The 22075-nt window shown below is 44.9% G+C and overlaps 1 protein-coding gene across 1 annotated transcript in view; it reads right to left on the bottom strand.

Moving 5' to 3' along the window:
* Positions 1-22075, bottom strand: part of hus1 (HUS1 checkpoint clamp component) — a 64406-nt gene that overhangs the window by 8594 nt on the left and 33737 nt on the right. Inside the window, exons 5-6 of the mRNA XM_070880027.1 lie at positions 16176-16250; positions 714-813 (exon numbers count right to left, since the gene is read on the bottom strand). Coding sequence (XP_070736128.1) covers positions 714-813; positions 16176-16250 — 175 coding nt within the window. The remainder of the gene's footprint in view (positions 1-713; positions 814-16175; positions 16251-22075) is intronic.

The raw sequence follows: 22075 nt of genomic DNA, 5'->3' as shown, positions 1-22075 counted from the left end.
CAGTTTTGCTCCTTTAGCCTGGTCGGATAGCAATGTCTGAGGGATATACAAAACTAAAAATTCTTAATTCAGTATTAATATTGAACTTGGGATGCTTGCCTTGTTCCCATTGTTTGTTGCATATTTTAACTTTCGGCAGTGACTTACAAAGCATCTAAATTGCTTCAAGAAATGAAGATGAACAGAACACAAGTCAAGTTATGACAAAACAGAAAACACAACAATTTGAGAATAGCTAATAAATAAAAACAGATTTTTCCATCATGGTCCGAACAACATTTTTATTCAAGAGGATACGCCTCTACAGGTAGGAAGTGCATTTATGTGTGCACACACATAGGTATAGATTTATATACATAGAGGTTCTATATAGAACCATGTATGGAAAATAAAATATAGTAAGCAGAAAAAATGCAGGTTCCAATGAACTAAAATGGGAAAAAAAAGCACAAGGGGAGTCTGAGATAACATCCTTCCAATAGTACATTCATTACACTGTATGCTCATCTTCGTGAATCTTCAGTTTGTTTCCCAATTCAGAAAATCATTATAGATATTGGGTGGTTGACGTCTTCCGCAAGTGTTTTGTAAACTGTTTAAACTTTACTGAGGCATTCAAAAATTTGACAAACCATAATACCAAGTTTTAAACTTTCATATACAGGGTACTTTTATATTTAATTTGCACAAATATTTTTGGTACATTTACTTACCCCAAGGAGGATTCCCAAGTTCTTTAAAATGTGTTGTGACAGACACCAAATCAGTATCAATTTTCAAATTCATTTCTCCATTCTGATTGGCTTCAATTACCTGAAATACACAAATAAGCAAATCATTCACTTAAATTTCTCCTTAGTGGGGGCACTATCCAAGTTAACCGTCACATACTTCTCCTAAATCAAGCAACTGAGATAACACAACAGTTCCAAGAGCTTATGGCTGAGTTAACATTGGCAACAATTAAAAGCAGTGTTCCACCAGTAGTTGCAGATTTTCTGCCTCTCAGTAACAGCATTCTGTCGCCACTGATGAACTTCTGCTATTCCCTTTCATGTCAAAATCCAACATGAATCCAGATCCAACAATGAAGGAGCAGGTCTTTCTAAACCACCAGGCATGCAAAATTTATTTGGCCAAACCAAAAGGTGAAGCATGCCAAATTGAGTCACAAGATATACATGTGCAAATATAAACTGAGTCACCAGAACTTTGTGAACCAACAATCTGTAACTTTGACACCTCAACTTTAATGTTTGTCTCCAAAATGGAGTGTAGACTGAATTACAAGCAAAAAGAATGATGACACCATTGATGTGTGGCATTTTCAAACAAGATGAAAAACTCCCATGCCCCTCTATTAATTAACAAAGATACCTAGTGAACAACTTGAATGAAAATGTGAAAATAATCTCCAAATTTGATAAAAAGGCAGTCCCCTCGAATCGAGGATGATTTGCTTTCACATCAAAAAGTTCACAGGTGTTTCAATGATGGACCTAAAATTCTAGGTCCGAACTTAGCCTGTGCTTAGATTTTTTTTACGTGTGGTGACCGTTTGGCATAGATTGATGCTGATGTCATTTTAGCCCATTATGCTATCTTTCGGTTATGTTAAACCATTTTACCAACACTGACCAAATGACAACAGCACAAGAAGGCGCTAAATAGTTGGGTGGACCCAACTTCCATTAACAAACACAAATCACTATGATATTTTACGTTAATTGATTCTATCTTTTAGGATACCATCAGTTACATTATATTCTAAAACAGTAATTAATTTGAAAAATAAGTGTAAAATTGTTTAATATATTTAGAATTTTGAAGATTTTTTTCCTTTTATTTAGAGCAGCAACGTTCAGAAGAATGAAGGATAAAAATAGACAATATAGCCTTGTGCCAACTCCAATAAATTTAATGTTACAATTAATTTAAAAATATAAAATAGAGAAATACAAATCTACGGTATGGTACACACTTCCTGTGTGCAAAAAATAGTTCTTGTAATGTAAAATATTACATTACAAAAATGGAAACATTTTATGGAAACATTTAGAATGAGATTCTGTATGTAAACATTTTCTAATGCAAAAACTATGGCCTCAAGTTTCAGAGCGCGCCTAGAACGGCTCAGCCCCAACATCCACGCCCGTTTTTCGCGCCCAAAAGCATGTCAAAAACTCACGGAGGAATTCTCGGCCTCCCAGCAGGTTCCTCGCAGCTCGGCGCGGCGTGCAGAGATCAGCGGGAGGGCGGAGCCAAAGCGTCGCGCCGATTTTGAAAGTGCAGGGGGGCGGGGCTAACTCTCATCCGAAGACGTTGTGCCGGCAGCCCTGCGCGTGCGCGTTGGAGCGCGCACACACGTGCAGTAGGTTACAAACTTGGCACTCGGCCATTTTTAAAGATACAGGAGGAAAAATGCTGATTTGTTTTGTGGAGTTGTGGAAAGGCTTGGGATTGAATCTTGGTGATTTTTTGTGCCTAAAGGTGTGCTTTTAGCAGCATTGTTGAAGAAATCACCTGCTGAAATCAGTGAGTGCTGCTTTTTGCTGCTAAACTTCCAGAACAAGTGCTGCATCGGTGTATGCAAAATAAGGACCGAGAGTTTTGAAAAATAAGAGTGTCAATTCAATACAGCACTGGAACAACGTCCACCAAGAACAAAGAATTTCTTGCATGAGGAAGTGGAGATATTAGTTAACGTCATTGAGCAGAAGTGGCAGGAGCTGGATACCAACAACAGAGGTCGCATAAAGGTGCCACCCAAAGAAATGAAGAAACGCTGGAACCAAGTTGCAGAAGATTACTGCGCAGTGGTGCATACCATGAGATCTGGAAGCCAGTGTAAAAAGAAATGGCACGACCGTGGTCAAGTAGTTAGTGTAAATAATATTTTCATTTTTTAATGTAATCGTAATTGTAAGGTGACTATCTGTATGTACCACCCTGCAGAAAGACGCACTCGGTAAAAAGTTATATTTTAATCTTTGCAGAAGAAATTGGCCCACAACAAAAGGGAAAGAACTCGAACAGGAGGAGGCACACCCAATCTGCATCCACTGACACCCTTGGAACAGAGGGTAGCTGCTATGATGAGTCGTACATGGAGAAAAGCAATCAGTACAGCACAAGCTGGGCCCGCACGCGAGGAAGAGGTTAAGTCCTGAAAATGCATCGTGGCCCATCAAATCAACCTGCTGCCTGGCCTGCTATGTGTGAGAGTACTCATGCCACCCATCCTGTCCCCTCCTCTGCTGCTAAACATTTGACTGTTCTGATATATTTTGCAGATGATGATGATGATGCCAACTCTGAAGATCCAGAACAAGAACCAGCAGAACCAGATGCGGACGATCCAGACTGGCTGCAGGCGGCAATGACTGAAATGTCTTCGGGGAGACCTTCCAAATTAATATTTATGAGCCCACATTAAGGGGCATCAGTTTTAACCCCTTGCATAGGTTCTGGTTCCACCTTACATGGTTTTGATTCCGATGTTGCAGGTCCTGGTGGTGCTGCTGGTATAATCCAGCAGTTTACAGCCAGTGCCCCAGCGTCCCAGCCTGTACCTACCACTCGCATAGGTTCAGGTTCCACCTTCCATGGTTTTGATTCCAACGTTGCAGGTCCCAGTGGTGCTGGTGATATAATGGAGCAGTTTACACCCATTGACCCACCATCCCAGCCCACGACTCGCACTCAAGTGATGCTGGATGCAAGATCCGGGACCGCACCATCCCAGCCTGCACTTCCCACTCTAGTGCTGCCGTCTGGAACACCGAGCATCCCACCATCCCAGCTCGCGCCTCCCAGTGTATTGATGCCGTTTGGAACACCAAGCGTCCCACCGTCCCAGCCCACGCCTCCCAGTGTAGTGGTGCCACGAGGCAGACCCAGGCAGAGGAGAAGGAGATTGGAGACACGCTCTCCTGAGATGCAGCGTGTAACAGATGCGGCTCAGGTTGTGGCATTGGGTAGGGAGACCAATGAGCTTACCCGATCACTCATGGGCAGCGTCAGTGCAGTGGGTGAAGAGGTGACAGTACTGACGGGAGAAATAGCAGTTATGACACGGGAAATGAGGGAGGGAATGTCCGAGGGAGTGCAATCGACGACACAGGACCTCAAGGAGGGCATGCAAATGACGGCACATTCACTGAGATGTGGATGAGAGATGGTTGCAGCCTTTCTTTGCTGCTTTTGTTCTTGTTCTTGATGTAACTGTAGTAACGTTTTTCAAATTGAAATTGTTTTGTAAGTTTTGTAACTTTACAACTTATAAGTGATCTCAGGGTTTTTAAGTGATCTTATAGTGTAAATGCTCTCACATTTTGTATCTTATTTAGTTTTGCACCTAAAAAGTGATCTTGAAGTTTAAGTGAAATTGAGTGTAAGATTTTTCACATTGAAATTGTTTTGTAACTTTTGTAACTTTACAAGTTTATAAGTGATCTTAAAGTTTTTAAGTGATCTTCAAGAGTCAATTTAAAAAGTAAAGTTTGATACAACAAATATTTTATTAGTGACGTTAACTTCTCAATAAAATATTTTTTCATTAAAACTGAATCATGTTCCATTAACACAACACAACATAGGAACAACTCGAAAAAATAAACATGTCCATGCGCAACAGTTGTCGCAGAGCCCTCAGGCATCAGTAATTGAAGCGTTCACGGATGAGCTGCTGGCGCAGGGCTCGAACAATGGTTAAAGGCCCTCCTCCGACCTTGTGCTCCGGCATCAGGCACTTGCATGCTTTCCTGATCGTCGTCATCATCCTCATCCTGCTCTTCCAAATTACTATCATCAGGCACTGGCCCCTCATGTGGGTCTTCTGGTTCCACTACCAGCTCCTGCTGCCGCATGATGACTAAGTTATGCAGTATGCAGCACACAACAGTGAAATGACCGACAATCTGAGTATTGCAGTGGCCTCCAGAATGGTCCAGGCATCGGAAACGCTGTTTCAATATGCCAATGGTCCTCTCAATGATGTTACACGTCGCAATGTGCGCCATGTTGTATTGATGGTCAGCTTCCGTCCGTGTCACGCGTAGGGGCGTCATGAGCCAGGTGGCCAGGCCATACCCTTTGTCTCCCAGTAGCCAGCTCTGCCCTTCTGGCTGCTGCTCAAACATGTCAGATAAAACGCTGTCGCATAGGATGAACGCATCATGAGTGCTGCCAGGGTATCTCGCATCGACTGACATGATGCGCTGCTTGTCGTCACACACGAGCTGCACATTGATGGAGTGGAAACCTTTTCTATTCCTGTACTGCTCGGAATCCTCCACAGGTGCTCACAAGGCGATGTGGGTACAATCAATGCAGCCCTGTAGCTTTGGGAAGCCAGCAATCCTGAAGAAGTCCACAGCCCTCTCATGGATCGCTTGTGCGGTCATTGGGAACTCGATGAAGTCATTCCCCCGCTCATACAGTGCAGCCATGACCTGGTAAACACAGGCATGTATTGCACGTTGAGAGATGGCGCACACATCTCCAGTTGTAGCCTGAAATGATCCTGAGGCATAGAAGGCAAGTGCAGCTGTTACCTTCACTTCAACAGACAAGGCAGTTGGCGTTCTGCTTCTGGGCTGCAAATCTGCTCTCAGCATATCACAGATTTCAACGACAACTTCTCTGTAGAAACGCAGCCTTTTGACACAATCAACCTCGCTCATGTCCAGGTACGAGCGCCTGGCTCGATATTGCCGACATGGATAAGGTCTCCTGCCCATCAGCCTACGGGCTATGACGTTCCTGGTGCGGTGAGCTCCAATCAATTCTCTCCTATGCAGTGAATTGCTGGCGAACCATTGCATAATCTGTGGTGTAGATAATGCAGCACCCATACTTGAATTACAAATTCAACTTTTAAACTGGCTGGCTGGCTGGTTGACTGGCTCTCCCTCCCTGTGCTTTGTACGCCTCCCCTGTCCCCTGGCCGAACAGCCTGCAGCCTATAAAAATAACTTCATAGCTGTGGAGGCCGCTGTGTTGCCTGTGTGTGTGGCCCCAACCATGTCCCTCCCCTTTCTCCTGGCCAAATGGCCTCAGCCTCTTCTGCAGCTCGAATGCTGCTTGCTGCCTCTTCGGCTGCCGTCATTCAACTGACGCCGCCCCTATCTCCTGGCCAAATGGCCTCAAGCTCCTCCGCAGCTCGAATGCTGCTTGCTGCCATTGTTGGGCTGCCGTCGGTGGACTGACGCCTACCCCTGTCTCCTGCATGAAAGGCCTGCCTGAAGCACCACAGCTTGAAGGCTGCTTGCTGCCATTGTTGGGCTGCTGTCGGTGGACTGACGCCGCCCCTGTCTCCTACATGAAAGGCCTGAAGCTCCGCAGTTCGAAGGCTGCTGCTGCTTCACACAGGTAGGAAAATTTATAATTTTTTATTCAGGATGGCTCTTTATTTGTATAAGTGAGACTATTGAATGCTTGTAAAATGTAATTACTTTCCTCCCCCACCCCCTCCCCCAAACCCCCCTCGCTCCCTACGCCTGATTTAAGTGCAGGCAAGATTTTTCTGAGCGTACAAAAATCTACACTTACTCCATTCTAAGTTAGTTTGGACTAAGTTTTCGCTGCCTAAACTTGCAAAACAGGCGTAAGTGGCTGGACACGCCGCCTTTTGAAAACAAAAATCTGTTCTAAAATGAAACTGTTCTAACTGACTAGAACTGGAGCAAACTAAATGCCGAGAATTGCGATTTCTAAGATACTCCATTCTAAACTAGTTGCTCCAAAAAAGTAGGAGCAACTCAGGCCGAAACTTGACCCCCATACGTAACCATTTTACTTTTACAGTTTGATTAACCAATTGAATTACAAACGGCTGTTCAAAATATATTTGCCACCATTTTCCCTCTCAGTAATTAGAATGTTTAATGCTCGTAATAAGGTTTTAAACAAATTTAAAAAAATTAAAAAAACACATTTCACAATACATGGTAATTTTTACCCACTCAATTGTGTTTTTTTATACTTTCATTGAATCTTTTTATTGAAAGCTTCAACCTCTCCCAAAAGCATAGGTTTGGACTTGAATTTTTGACTGTCAGCTGATGACAGATCTTGCAGTTTGAGCAGCTGTTATGTGCATAATTTACCATGCACGCGAAGAATTTAAGCCAGGTAAATGATAAAATGTTTCCCTCTCATTCTGAATAAAATCTGGTTATTTTTCAAAATTATTTAAAAAAAAGCTGGAGGGCAAATTCAAAAGCTTTATTCAGGTGCTATTTAAGCATAAGGTGAGAGAGAGAGAAAGTGAGTGCATGTGTGTGAGAAAGAAAACATGACCATCAGTACTGATTGGAACATTAAAGCTGCAATCAGAGTACAGGTACAATGGGCCCAAGTTTCCCCAGGAGTTGCTCCTATTTTTTGGGGGCAACTAGGTTTTTTTGGAGTATCTTAAAAATCGCAATTCTCTCCATTTAGTTTGCTCCGTTGAATTAGCTCAGTTTTATTTTTAGTTCATTTTTTTTCAAAAGGGGGCGTTACCAGCCACTTATGCCTGGTTTGGCCATTTAAGCAAGTTCAGCCAGCGAAAAGTTGCTCCAAACTAACTTAGGCCAGCGTATGTGTCCACTTTTGTATGCTCAGAAAACACCTTGGAGACTTAAGAAATCAGCGCAGGTAGCCAGAGATTTGGGAGGGGGGGGGGGGGGTGAGGGGGAAGGGAAGTTAGAGGATTTTCCAAAGCATTAAACACTTCACTTTTATCACTTTTAACAATGAAGAAGCACAGAAACTATCATAATTAATAAATAATAAGAAATGAAAAATAAATCAAGTAATAAGAAATAAAAAGTCCTACCTTGCCGACTGGAGGACGCACCGGCAAAGCCATTCGGCCAGGGCTCGGGGCGGGATCCACAGAAGCAGCACCGGGAGAGCTGCTTCTGTTCCCATGCCAGATCTTTGCCAGAAGCACGGCGGAAACCCCATGTTGACGCCCGTTAACGGGAGTTTGGCCTCATTCCCGACTGAGTGATGGCAACGTAGCCCGGAGCAGCTCGGTATCGATGTGGAGCACCCAGGCTGCTCAGTCAACCCGACTGTTTGCCTGAATGACTTTGGGTGCATACTCAACATCTCCTCGTCTCCCGCCCCTTCCGACCTTGCTCCCCTTTGTTAACTCATTTTCAGATGCTCCTGTTCTCTTTGCTGCCCTCACATCTCCGAATAATTCCCATATCTTTCGCACCAATTTCAGCCCTGTGCAGTGCATTTAATGATCACTCACACATCTCCTCGATAAATGCTCCTCTGTGAAGCATCGATCCAACTCTCTCCACAAATCTATTGCCTGCTCACAAATCAATCTTAAATCAAATATTCTTTTCTTGCTGTAAAACCCAAATTGTCCTTTACTGAGCTCCATGAATGATACTGTATTGCACTGGTGTCAGCTCAATGAATGCCTAGGGCAGATGCTATCTTTTTAAACTCAGTTTAAAATCATTATTAATGGAATAGCAAATACTTACTTCTCTCTCGGGTACATTTTCCTCTGGTCAGGTTCTCTTGCTTCCGACTTATATCTATTTTCCCTGCTCACATTGGCAAATGGAGCAGAATAAAGGAACGGGACCACAGTGGTTATGTTCCGGGACAAGTAATCCACAGTGCTAGTGAGCCATTGCGCATACGCGCACGCTCCAACGCACATGCCAACGCTGCCGGACTCAGAAACACGCTGGGCCCTAGCCCCGCGCCCCTGCCGGCTGTGTTGACCCAGCATGGCCACAGCTCCGCCCCCCACTGGTTCTGCCAAGGGCCTGCATCGTTCAGACTGCAGGGAGAATAGCAAGGTAACTTTTAGACATGGTTATTGTTCTAAAAAGTCGGCGCACCTCGCCCAATGATACAGCATAAACGTCAGATTGCATTTTAAGTAGAGACACACATAGCGTCTTCCTTGTCCTAATTTAAATTCATTTAGAAAAAACAAATTAATTAAGACTTTGAAAGTGAAGTCTCTAATTATAATTTGTTTTGCTTATAGCTACAAAGTATTAACATTCTAATTACAGAAGGATGGTCGAAGGCACAGTGCAGGTGAATCCACTGCCCTACCTATTACTGCTAGGTAATTAAATAATTAAAGAAATAAAATAAACACGATAAATAATGAATTAATTAATCAACCAAATAATTAAAAAAATAAATTCCATCCATACATACATATACACCACTCATTTACAGTGTACAGTCGTGGAATTTAATCTCCAAACCACCAGTAACAATTCCACAATGCCAGTCAATATAAATTGAATGTGACATTAATTTCCTCTGCACCACTACACAGGATAAACCCATATAAAACAGCAGGTCCTCAGTCTCACCATAAGCAATTCAACAATAAATCCATCGATTCAGAATCAAAATACAAATGCACAGCAGCAGTTCAGAAGGGCAATCCACAAACAATAGCCAAATACTTGATCAGCAGTATATCCCATTCAGTGAAGCCAGTTTTCTAAATAAGAAATATCTGTATCCACCACTCTTCCACAGGGAGTAGAGAATGGCAATCGAGCCAACTCAATAGCACAGCATGCTGGCGTAAAACTGTTCATGACTCGTAGGGGACAAGTTTCGGGCCTCCTTCAGAACGGCGCACCTCCGAGAGGCACGCCCGTTTCCTGGAATAAAAAGTGCACCTAAAGCCTACCTCGGTATTCTGCGCTCCGAATCAGGTTCGTTCCAGCTCGGCGTGGCATACCAGCATCTGCGGGGGGGTGGGGCCAGAGCGTGGTGCCGAAGATCTGCCGGCAGGGGACTGGGGCTACCTCACAGCAGCAGATTCCGTGCCGGGAGCTCTGCACATGCGCGCTGGAGCGTGCACTCGGCCATTTTTCGCAGCTCGCAGGCTGCTGCTGCCGTCGCTGTGGGTGGCCTGACGCCGCCCCTGTCCCCTGGCCGAACGGCCTAAATCTTCGCAGCTTGGAGGCTGCTGATGCTGCTTCAGACAGGTAGGAAGATTAAATGTATTTTTTTATTTGCTTTATCATTTATTATTCAGGATGGCTCTTTATTTGTGGAAGTGAAAGTCTTAAACACTTGAAAAATTCCATAACTTCCCTTCTCCCCGCCCCGCCCCCATATCTCGTTCCCTGCACCTAATTTCTAAAGTGTCGGCATCGTTTTTCTGAGCGTACAAAAATCTACACTTACTCTATTCTAAGTTAGTTTGGAGTAAGTTTTCGCTGCCTTAACTTGCAAAACAGGCGTAAGAGGCTGGACATGCCTCCTTTTGAAAAAAAAAATCTGTTCTAAAATGAAACTATTCTAATTCACTAGAACTGGAGCAAACTAAATGCCGAGAATTGCAATTTCTAAGATGCTCCATTCTAAACTAGTTGCTCGAAAAAAATAGGAGCAACTGAGGCCGAAACTTGAGCCCGTATTAACAGATTGAGTTGGCAATAAAGATATACAATATAGGCACTGGAACATGAATTTGATCACAAAATCAAGGGCTCAATTTTCCCAATTATCTGTGCCGTTGTTTTGCCGTGCGCCGCTTTTTTTGGCGTAAATTAAAATATCCAAGTTTCACCAAAGTTTCTGTGCCAGCATAACTCAATTAGTTACGATTTTTTTGCATCATAGTAACCTGATGTCTGTGCCAGTTTTTCACATTTAAGCAAGTTTGGCCAAGTGGCCAACTTACATTTTTCCGAGGATGGTGTATGTGACCACTCCCAAAAAACCTTCTGGACACTTAAGAAAAACCAGTGCATATTAAAAAATCAGCGCACAAAGACGCCATTGTTTTTATGCGAAGTTTTGGAGGGAGTCAAGAAGACAAGGAATATGTATCATGAACTCAAAAGGGAGAAAATGTAAGTCGAATGCAATTCTTTAATTTTGGATTTTTTTTCAAAGTGCCACGCCACCACCGAACATCTCCTCACCGGGGGCTCGAGGGTCGCAGCGTCGGCCGGCAGAATTGCTCCCTCACCCAGACGCCCCAGGGTGGGGGTGGGGGTGGTGGAAGCCGAGCTGAAGAGATGAGAAGCCTTGGGGGGGGGGGGGGGGGGGGGGTTGTGTGGAAGCCGAGCTGAAGGGATGAGAAGCCTTACACTGTACAGCAGCTTCAAAAGAAGCCGGGGGTGTGGGGGGGGGCGGAGGTTGGACTGCGAGCCTGTGTCTGGGCGAGGTAGCGATTCTGTCGGCCGACCCTCGAGCCCGGTGAGATGTTCAATTGGTGATGGGGTGGTACGTTGAAAAAAAATCTAAAATTAAAGAATTGCGTTAGACTTTGTTGCTCCAAATATCATCATTGAATGCCCAGCTTCACGTTCTAAGCAAGCCTACTGCGCATGCGCAGACCAGAATGTGGTCCATACTAGAGCTTCAACCTTGGGGAGAGAGAGAGGAGAGAAGCTTTAAGTCCATGTCCTGCTGTTTTGAGCTTCTTGCAAAGCTACAATTTAATTGTGGGGGCAATATTGATAATGCCATACCTCATGCAAGCCTTCTGCATGATGGTGCTGTGGGGGAGACAACTGAATCAACGTCATCGCATGAGGAACTATGGAGCACATAGGATAGTGGGTAGGAGGCCTTACCCACATTGGGTATATCAAGACAGACGTTCATACCTGCACTGGAGAGATGCAGATTGTGTGAGAAGACTGCATTTCCTCAAATAATTTGTTATCGAGATCTGTGAGTTAGTAAAAGCAGGCCTGCAACCAAGAAGCATCAGGAGGACTGCTTTGTCAGTTGAAGTGAAGATTACAGCTGCACTTTCATTTTATGCATCTGGATCATTCCCGGCCACAACTGGGGATGTGTGCACCATTTCTCAACATGCAAGACATATCTGCATTCGGTCGGTGACTTCTGCACTATATGCCCAGAGGAATGACTACATAAAGTTCCCCATGACCACCCAGGCAATGCGTGACAGGGCTGTGGGCTTCCCCAGGATTGCTGGCTTCCCAAAGGTACAGGGCTGCATTAATTGTACCCACATCGCCTTGCGAGCATCTTTGGAAGATTCCGAGATGTACAGGAACAAAAAAGGCTTCCACTCCGTGGATGTGCAGCTTGTATGTGACAACATGCATCGCATCATGTCAGTTGATGCGAGATACCCTGGGAGCACCCATGATGCGTTCAGCCTACGCGAGAGCATTACATTTACCATGTTTCAGCAGCAGCGAGAAGGGCAGAGCTGATGCTAGGAGACAAAGGGTACGGCCTCACCACCTGGCTCATGACACCCACTACTAGTAACCCGGACACAAGCTGACCGGGAATACAACATGTTGCACACTGCGACACGCAGCATAATAGAGAGGACCATTGGCATCTTGAAACAGCGTTTCCGATGCCTGGACCATTCCGGAGGCTACTTACAATACTCCCCTGAGATTGTCGGTCAGTTCATTGTTATATGCTGCATAACTTAGCCATCATGAGGCAGCAGCAGCTGGTAGTAGAAGATCCACCTGAGGTGAGAGTGGCTGATGATGAGGAGGAAGATGCAGATGATGAGGAGGAGGAGGACGACGAGGAAGCCATGCAACGACAGCGGAGGAGGGCTGGCTGTGGTGTCCCTTTAACGATTGCTCGAGCCTTGTGCCAGAAGCTCATCCGTGAACACTTTGCTGCCTGAAGGCAGCGGCAACTATTCCAAATGGACCATGTTTACTGTTTGGACCTGTTCCATAATATTGTGTTGTGTTAATGGAACAAATAATAGAAATGATTCTTCCTTAGTTCAAATAGTTGTGCTAATAATGGAACAAATAATTGAAATGATTGTTCAACTTGTAAACTTGTAAATTTACATAACTTCCCCAAAACTTTTAATTTGAGAACAGTTATAATAACAATAACAACAACAACAGCAAACAAAGGCTGCACCCATCTCTCCTCCACCTTATTCGAAGACCACCCGCTGCGCTTGGTCTTGTTGACTCCATCCCTGCCCACAGGAGGTGGCGCAGCGTTTCTTGGGTTGGTACCAAGCTTATACTTTCAAGCATCTTGGGTAATGCGCACTCCTTGATGGGGGTGTGGGCAGGCGGTAATGTGGAAGGCCCGGCTTGGGCCTCTTCAGAGGCTGGTCTGGGGATTGGAGTGGGAGTGGCAGTTGATTCTGTCAATGGCCGTGGGGTCCGGGTATGTTCCCTTATTCCAGCAGCAAACTCGGACATTCCTACCCTCATGTACCCCGACAGTGTCTCAACTACCTGCAACATTCCCTCCCTCATGTTCGCCAACAGTGTATCAGCTACCTGCGAGATTCTCTCCCTCATGTTCACCAACATTGTATCAGCTGTCTGCGACATTCCCTCCCTCCAGTGTTCCCATTTCCTATGAGAGTGTTGTTACTTCTCCCGACAGTCCCGATACCTCATCACCCACCCCACTGATGGTGTCCAGGAATGATCGTGTAAGATGAATGCTCTCCGCACTCATTGCCATCACCTGAACCACATCTGTTTGATCCTGCAGCTCAGGAGAGCGCTGTCGAGCTCTCCTTCCTCTCCTCACCCTGGGTGTGGCTTGCTGCATCCCACTGGGACCCGTAGCCTCGGACAATGAGTCCCTGGGTGTGCCTCGCTATACCCCACTGGAATCCCCAGCCTTGGACTGTAAGAAACCATGGAATGTCCCAACACTCGTACCACTCGGGAGAGGGCCGGGCACCTCAATGGGCAACACCTGCACCTCCTCCAGAGTGAGTACAACAGTGAAGGTTTCATCCATCCCCTACCCCTTCCCTCCATGCTCTTGGTCTGAAAGATGGGATTGGAAGATGTTCTCCTCTTTTGGCTCATCCACGTCCGAATCTTCCTCTGAATCGACTTCAGCCTAGTCAGGGTTGGCCTCAAGTTCTGCAAAATATAACAGAACAGAGATGGTTAGCAGCAGAGGAGGGGGCAGGATGGCATGAGTAGGCTCATACAGCGCAGGCAGCAGGCTTATTTGAAGGACCACGATGAATGATAGCTCATTGCATCAACCGAAGCGTAGCCGACGGAAGCATCCCCATGATCCGAAGCAGAGCTAGCCTGTTGTAAGAATAAAAGTGTTTATTAATTGATTCTGTGTATGTATAAATGTTAAAAGTGTCGATTATACGGAAAGGCCTGTTTGTGTAGGGATAAAATGGAAGCCCACAGATTGCCAGCATGGGCTAAGTTTTGTAAGAAACAAAATGAAAGCCCCCAGAGCTGCTGCATGACTTTCTTGTATTGGAAAGCCATTTAAACTAATCAGTGATGGCTGAGTCAGACCAGACAGCCACATGTGTGAGGAGAGCCAATAAGAAGCTGCCATGGAACCAAAGTCCAAACGGGAGGCTTTCTGGGGACAATGGCCTTATGGACTATAAAAAACGCAAGCCAAGAACTTTTCTCCCCTCTCTTCTCTCCCTGCTGGACACACAGCAAAAGACCTCCGGTTGAAGACCAGCCAAATCAGCATGCCGTGTGTCCAAACCAGCCAGCAAAAGGGATGTAACGTATATCACTCGTTAATATAACCTCATTGTAGCTCTGTTATAACATAATTGACAACTGTTGGTAATGTGCATGTGTGTCTCTTTTTAAGATAACTGATCGCTGCTAATGTGCATGTGTGTATGTTTTTAATAACCCTTCAATTGTTTTGAACGAATCGTCTCACTGTCAAATATAAGCCCAGAGAGATTCAGAAATCCTGCACCGCGCAGTACTTGACATTTAGTAAAGCCAGGCTGTGGAATTTGCAGGAATTACGCTCACCCTCGAGTGTGGGCCCAGCTTTGTGTAGTGCTGGTTGCTTTTCTCCAGGCAGGACTCATCAAAGCAGTGACCCTCTCTTCCAAGGGTGTCAGTGGGTGTAGATTTGCTGGGCCTCCTCCTGTTCGAGTTCTTTCCCCTTTGTTGTGTGCCACCTTCCTCTGCAAAGATAAAAATATAACTTTTTGGAGAGGGTGTCTTTCTGTTGGGTGGGACATATACAGATGGTCACATTTACAATTGCAATTCCAGTGAATAAATGAAAATATTACTTACACTAACCACTTGACCAAGATCCTGCCACTTCTTTTTGCACTGGCCTCCAGACCTCGGGGTGGTCACCATTGCGCAGTAACGTTCTGCAAGTTGGTTCCAGCATTTCCTCATTTCTTATGCTGAAACCTTCATGTGAGCTCTGCTGATGTCCAGCTCGTGCCATTTGGCCTCAATTACAGTAACTAGTGCCTCCACTTCATCCTGTGAGAAATTCTTGATCCTTGAGCCACGTTGCATATTATATTGCAGCTCCGATTTTTCCACTGAGAATTAAAGTTCTCACAAACAACTGGCTCTTCAAAAATGGCTGAATGCAGACCAGGCGCTGTAGTGGGCTTGCACGCCCATAGCAGCCACCAAAAAACTTCCTTTTTTTCCGGCGCAGACATCAGGCTCCACCGCACCCCGCCACCACCCCGAAGTTAAAGGACAGACTGCGCGGTGCCAATTTCAAAAAATAGAACGGGGAAACTTGCAAGTTTTTTTTTGAGTAGTCAGGGCCAAAAAAAATGGGCGTGACTCTTGCAATACGCCAAAAAACTGTCTAAACATTTATGTAACTCAAACTATTTTATTGACATCTTTCGTCAACAATTCTATACAAGACAAATGTGACACAATAATTGCCATGTTTTACATATGAACAGCTTCATAAGAACATAAGTAGGAGCAGGAGTAGGCCATTCAGCCCATCAAGCCTGCTCCGGCATTCAATATGATCATAGCTGAACTTCTATATCAAGTGCACTTTTCCACCCGATCCTGTGATTCCCTTAGTGCCCAAAAATCTATCTATTGTGTTCCTAACACAGATGAGGCTGCACACAGGGAGGTTAAAGTAACAGTGACCTCAGTCTTTAATAAGACACTCCAAAGTGAGGAACAGGACTGAGGGGCCGGCTTAGATACAGTGCTCCCAAGAGATGCTGGGAGCCCTTGGGACTTCAGGGGATGAGCTCCCTGATGGCGGAATATGGGAGTGCATGCTTTACATTAATTGTGTGTATTTATAAGAAAATAGAAGACTTCAATAATTTTATGCTGTCCTCCATAAATAAATTGTCAGCAATTAAGGCATTGAATTCAAAAAATAGAAACAAAAAAGTAAACTTAACTAATGTAGTATTTAAGATACAAACTTACAACATGGTTAGAAAGATTCTTCATTCTTTCCACAACACTCTTCATGATCTTCAGTACTGGTAAATAAATACTGACCTTTAAAATCAAGAGAAGTAGGTTTATAAATGTAGAAAACATAAACGGTAGTTTGAATTATGTTAAATAACTTTCTATTCAGATACAATAAGTACGAAAAACTTGAAAACTATGAAGCAGATTACATCACTTTTGGAAACAAATGTGACGAGTCAATATGGTGCACTGTTTTGATGCTGCAAAAAAAAATCAGCTGCTAAAATAAGCTTGGTTTCTAGTTAGCTTTGAATTCTATATTCTGAAAGCACTCACGCATGAAGAACTATCAGTTCAAAATACTACTGGAAAAATAACAGAAGTATTTTGCTATTTGTTGGTTGTGCAGCACAATGGAGGGGCTGCAGGGGTTTTCCAGCATGTGTGGGGGATGTTCTGATCAGACATCACGATGGATGGGGACCTGGGATTTAGCAGAACTATGGACAAGGAATGTGAGGTTTGGCAGAACTGGGAAGGGAATGGAAAACAGGATCTGGCTCACTGGTGGATTCCTGGAGTCTCTCATGATAGAGGGGGAAGGTTATGGATCCAACAGCACAGGAGCAGGGCAGAGATAGGGGTCTGCCAAAACTTTCCAAGTGATCTCTTCAAACATTTCCTTCTTCGCCACCATGTGAGTAAATGCTTCCCCCTTCTCAGCTACAATGGCGAAACCATCTCAAAAAACAAATTCTTGACCACTCTGTTCTTCCAAAATACCATCCCATTTTCAATCACGCCTTTTCCTCCTCAGTCCTTGAACTGGTTCTCACCTCCCAAATTCGAGCCCATCTTTCCTTGATCTCTTGCATTTAATCTTCTATCTATGGCCCCTCATCGTAGACCCCATAACTATTGGAAACAATCTATTTCTATCTACCCTGTCCCATCCTTTCATAACTTTAAAGACTTCTATCATATTGCACTGAAATATGCAGTGCTCTAACCATAACATTTAATTTTTCAAATCTTTGTATAGGTGCAGTGTTGAGAATCTGGAAACCTTCGGACCGAGGCCATTCCGGATTCCGGACTTTCGATCATCTATCTGACGCCACAAATCCGGAAATTTGCGAGTCCAGGTTCAGGGATTTCCGGATTTTGGAACATCAGAAAGGGGGGGTGCTGAAGAGAGGGGGGGAGGGGGTCGGGGCCCTGCCGAGGACGTGTTCGGCTGGGCCCCGCCTAGTGGAGGTGTTGTTCGGGCGGGCGCCACCCAGTGAAGGTGTTGTTCGGGTGGGCCCCGCTCAGTAAAGGTGCTGTTCGGGCGGGCTCTGCCATGGAGGTGCTGTTTGGGCGGGCCCCGCCCAGTGAAGGTGCTGTTCAGGCGGGCTCTGCCATGGAGGTGCTGTTTGGGCGGGCCCCGCCCAGTGAGGATGCTATTCGGGCGGGCTCTGCCATGGAGGTGCTGTTTGGGCGGGCCCCGCCCAGTGAAGGTGCTGTTCGGGTGGGCCCCGCCCAGTGAGGATGCTGTTCGGGCGGGCCCTGCCATGGAGGTGCTGTTCGGGCGGGCCCCGCCCAGTGAAACATAGAGGTGCAGGAGTAGGCCATTCGGCCCTTCGAGCCTGCACCACCATTCAATATGATCATGGCTGATCATTCACCTCAGTACCCCTTTCCTGCTTTCTCTCCATATCCCTTGATCCATTTAGTCGTAAGGGCCATATCGAACGCCCTCTTGAATATATCGAATGAACTGGCACCAACAACTCTCTGCCGTAGAGAATTCCACAGGTTAACAACTCTGAGTAAATAAGTTTCTCCTTATCTCAGTCCTAAATGACTTACCCCTTATCCTTAGACTGTGTCCCCTGGTTCTGGACTTCCCCAACATCGGGAACATTCTTCCTGCATCTAACCTGTCCAGTCCTGTCAGAATTTTATATGTTTCTATCTGACACAACTCTCTCTTAACAAATCCATGCTGACTGTCCTTGATTAATCCATGCCTTTCTAAATGACGATTAATACCGTTCCTCAGAATTTTTTTCCAATAATTTGCCCACCACTCAGGTTAGGTTGACTGTTCTGTAATTCCTCAGTCTATCCCTTTCTCCCTTTTTAAACAAATGTACAATGTTATGGGAGTATCCCATTTTTGGGACCTCTATTCGAAATGATTCGATATTGACCTGTATTGGGAACCGTGATTTAAAACTTTATTCAGCACAAGCAAGGATCAATACAATTACTGTAACTTAAGCAGCAGTTTACAAGGTATAATGAATAGTTATACTACCCATTATACCTTGGGTCGAAGAAGGAGTTGTCTGCACCCTCTGGCTCATGCCCTCTCGGTCTGTCTCCACCTCTGAGTGCCTCCCCGAATTCAGCGAACTCGACACAAATCTTCTACCCTGAAGCACAGCTGGGGTCCCCTTCTTATACCGTTAGTTTCAATTCAAACCTATGGTCTTAACTGTCTGAGATATATTTCATCCGGGCCAGGCGATTTATCTACTTTCAAAGATGCTAACCTCTTAATATTTCCTCTCTCACGCTGTTTATCTCATCTAATATTTCACACTCCTCCTCCTTAACTATGTTTACATTGACCCTCTCTTTTGTGAAGACAGACACAAAGTATTCATTAAGAACCATACACACATCTTCTGTCTCCACACACAGAATAGGCCCTATTCTTTCTTTAGTTATCCTCTTTCTCTTTATGTATTTATAAAACATCGTTGGGTTTCCTTGATTTTTTTCATGCCCTCTTTTTGCTTTCCTAATTTCCTTTTTAATTTTACCCCTGCACTTTCTATACTCCTCTAGGCTTTCTGTAGTATTTAGCTCTCTGTATCTACATAAGCTTCCCTTTTTTTCCTTATCCTACCCTGTATACCCCTTGACATCCAGGGATCTCAAGATTTGGGAGTCCCACTCTTTCTCTTTGTGGAAACATATTTGCTCTGAACCCTCACTCTCCTCCTCGAATGCCTCCCACTGCCCTGACACTGGTTTACCTTCAAGTAGCTGTTTCTAGTCCAGCTTTACTAAATACATCTCCGCTTAGTAAAATTGGCCTTTCCCCAATTGAGAACTTTTACTCCCGGTCTATCTTTGTCCTTTTCCACAACTACGCTAAATCTAACTGAATTATGATCGCTACCACCAAAATGTACTCCCACTGATATCCCTTCCACCTGCCCAACTTAATTCTCTCAAACTAAGTCCAGAATTGCCCCCCTCTTATTGGGCTTGCTATTTACTGGCTAAAAAAGTTCTCCTGAATGCATTTTAAGAATTCTGTGGCCTCTATACCTTTTACACTGATTCTATCTTGTCGAACTGTTTGATACTCATCAGGGACTGGCTGGCCCCTGTGTCTAGCTCCATTGATACTGGGATGCCATTGAGGAGCACTTTCATCATTATCGGTGGCGTCCTGGTGTATGAACTGTATATGTGCTCCACATGAACTCGCTGAACTTCAGCTTCCAGCGAGTTCCCCCAGTGTCCGTTTGGCCTCGTAGGGCTTACATCGTCCCCGTCCTCCTCGTATATCAACCTGGCCGCAGGCTTCCTGCACATACGTGCCAAGTGACCGCTGACGTTGCAGTTTCTGCAGGTATATTGCTGATACCTGCAAGCTCTGGCTGTGTGTTTGTCTCCACACCTCCAATATGAGCCATTGTTTGAAACAAAAGGTCCATTACCAGTTGATCGTCTCTGAATGTGTGTAACAGATTAGGAAAAGGGGAGGTGCAATGAGACCTGGATGTCATGCTACATCAGTCATTGAAGGTTGGCATGCAGGTACAGCAGGCGGTTAAGAAAGCAAATGGCATGTTGGCCTTCATAGCGAGGGGATTTGAGTACAGGGGCAGGGAGGTGTTACTACAGTTGTACAGGGCCTTGGTGAGGCCACACCTGGAGTATTGTGTACAGTTTTGGTCTCTTAACTTGAGGAATGACATTCTTGCTATTGAGGGAGTGCAGCGAAGGTTCACCAGACTGATTCCCGGGATAGCGGGACTGACATATCAAGAAAGACTTGATCAACTGGGCTTGTACTCACTGGAGTTCAGAAGAATGAGAGGGGATCTCATAGAAACGTTTAAAATTCTGACAGGTTTAGACAGTTTAGATGCAGGAAGAATGTTCCCAATGTTGGGGAAGTCCAGAACCAGGGGTCACAGTCTAAGGATAAGGGGTAAGCCATTTAGGACCGAGATGAGGAGAAACTTCTTCACGCAGAGAGTGGTGAACCTGTGGAATTCTCTACCACAGAAAGTTGTTGAGGTCAATTCACTAAATATATTCAAAAAGGAGTTAGATATAGTCCTTACTACTAGGGGGATCAAGGGGTATGGTGAGAAAGCAGGAATGGGGTACTGAAGTTGCATGTTCAGCCATGAACTCATTGAATGGCGGTGCAGGCTCGAAGGGCCGAATGGCCTACTCCTGCACCTATTTTCTATGTTTCTATCCCCTCTCATCCTTCTAAACCCCAGTGAATACAGGCCCAGTCAATCCAGTCTCTCCTCATATGTCAGTCCTGCCATCCCGGGAATCAGTCTGGTGAACTTTCGCTGCACTCCCTCAATAGCAAGAACGTCCTTCCTCAGATTAGGAGACCAAAACTAAACACAATATTCCAGGTAAGGCCTCACCAAGGACCTGTACAAATGCAGTAAGACCTCCCTGCTCCTATACTCAAATCCCCTAGCTATGAAGGCCAACATACCATTTGCCTTCTTCACCGCCTGCTGTATCTGCATGCCAACTTTCAATGACTGATGTACCATGACACGTAGGTCTCGGTTGCACCTCCCCTTTTCCTAATCTGCCGCCATTCAGATAATATTCTGTCTTTGTGTTTTTGCCACCAGTGGATAACCTCACATTTATCCACATTATACTGCATCTGCCATGCATTTGCTCACTCACCTAACCTGTCCAAGTCACCCTGCAGCCTCTTAGCATTCTCCTCACAGCTCACACCACCACCCAGCTTAGTGTCATCTGCAAACTTGGAGATATTACACTCAATTCTTTCATCCAATCATTGATGCATATAGTAAATAGCTGGGGTCCTAGCACTGAGCCCTGCGGCACCCCACTAGTCACTGCCTGCCAGTCTGAAAAGGACCCGTTCATCCCGACTCTTTGCTTCCTGTCTGCCAACCAGTTCTCTATCCACGTACGTACAATGCCCCCAATACCATGTGCTTTAATTTTGCACACCAATCTCTTGTGTGGGACCTTGTCAAAAGCCTTTTGAAAGTCCAAATACACCACATCCATTGGTTCTCCCTTGTCCACTCTACTAGTTACATCCTCAAAAAATTCCAAAAAAATGTTCAAGCATGATTTCCCTTTCATAAATCCATGCTGACTTGGACCAATCCTGTCACTGCTTTTGAAATGCGCTGCTATTTCATCTTTAATAATTGATTCCAACATTATCCCCACTACTGATGTCAGGCGAACCGGTCTATAATTACCCGTTTTCTCTCTCCCTTCTTTTTTAAAAAGTGGTGTTACATTAGCTACCCTCCAGTCCATAGGGATCGATCCAGAGTCGATAGACTGTTGGAAAACGATCACCAATCCATCCACTATTTCTAGGGGCAATTCCTTAAGACCTCTGGGATGCAGACTATCAGGCCTCGGGGATTTATCGGCCTTCAATCCCATCAATTTCCCCAACATAATTTCCCGCCTAATAAGGATTTCCTTCAGTTCCTCCTTCTCACTAGACCCTCGGTCTTCTAGTATTTTCAGAAGGTTATTTGTGTCTTCCTTCGTGAACCAAAGTATTTGTTCAAGTGGTCTGCCATTTCTTTGTTCCCCATTATAAATTCACCTTAATCTGACTGCAAAGGACCTACGTTTGTCTT

Source organism: Pristiophorus japonicus, chromosome 5 (genome assembly GCF_044704955.1).
Source record: "Pristiophorus japonicus isolate sPriJap1 chromosome 5, sPriJap1.hap1, whole genome shotgun sequence".
NCBI lineage: Eukaryota > Metazoa > Chordata > Chondrichthyes > Pristiophoridae > Pristiophorus > Pristiophorus japonicus.
The sequence above is the reverse complement of the archived record's forward strand: the minus strand, read 5'-3'. Positions and strand labels throughout refer to the sequence as shown.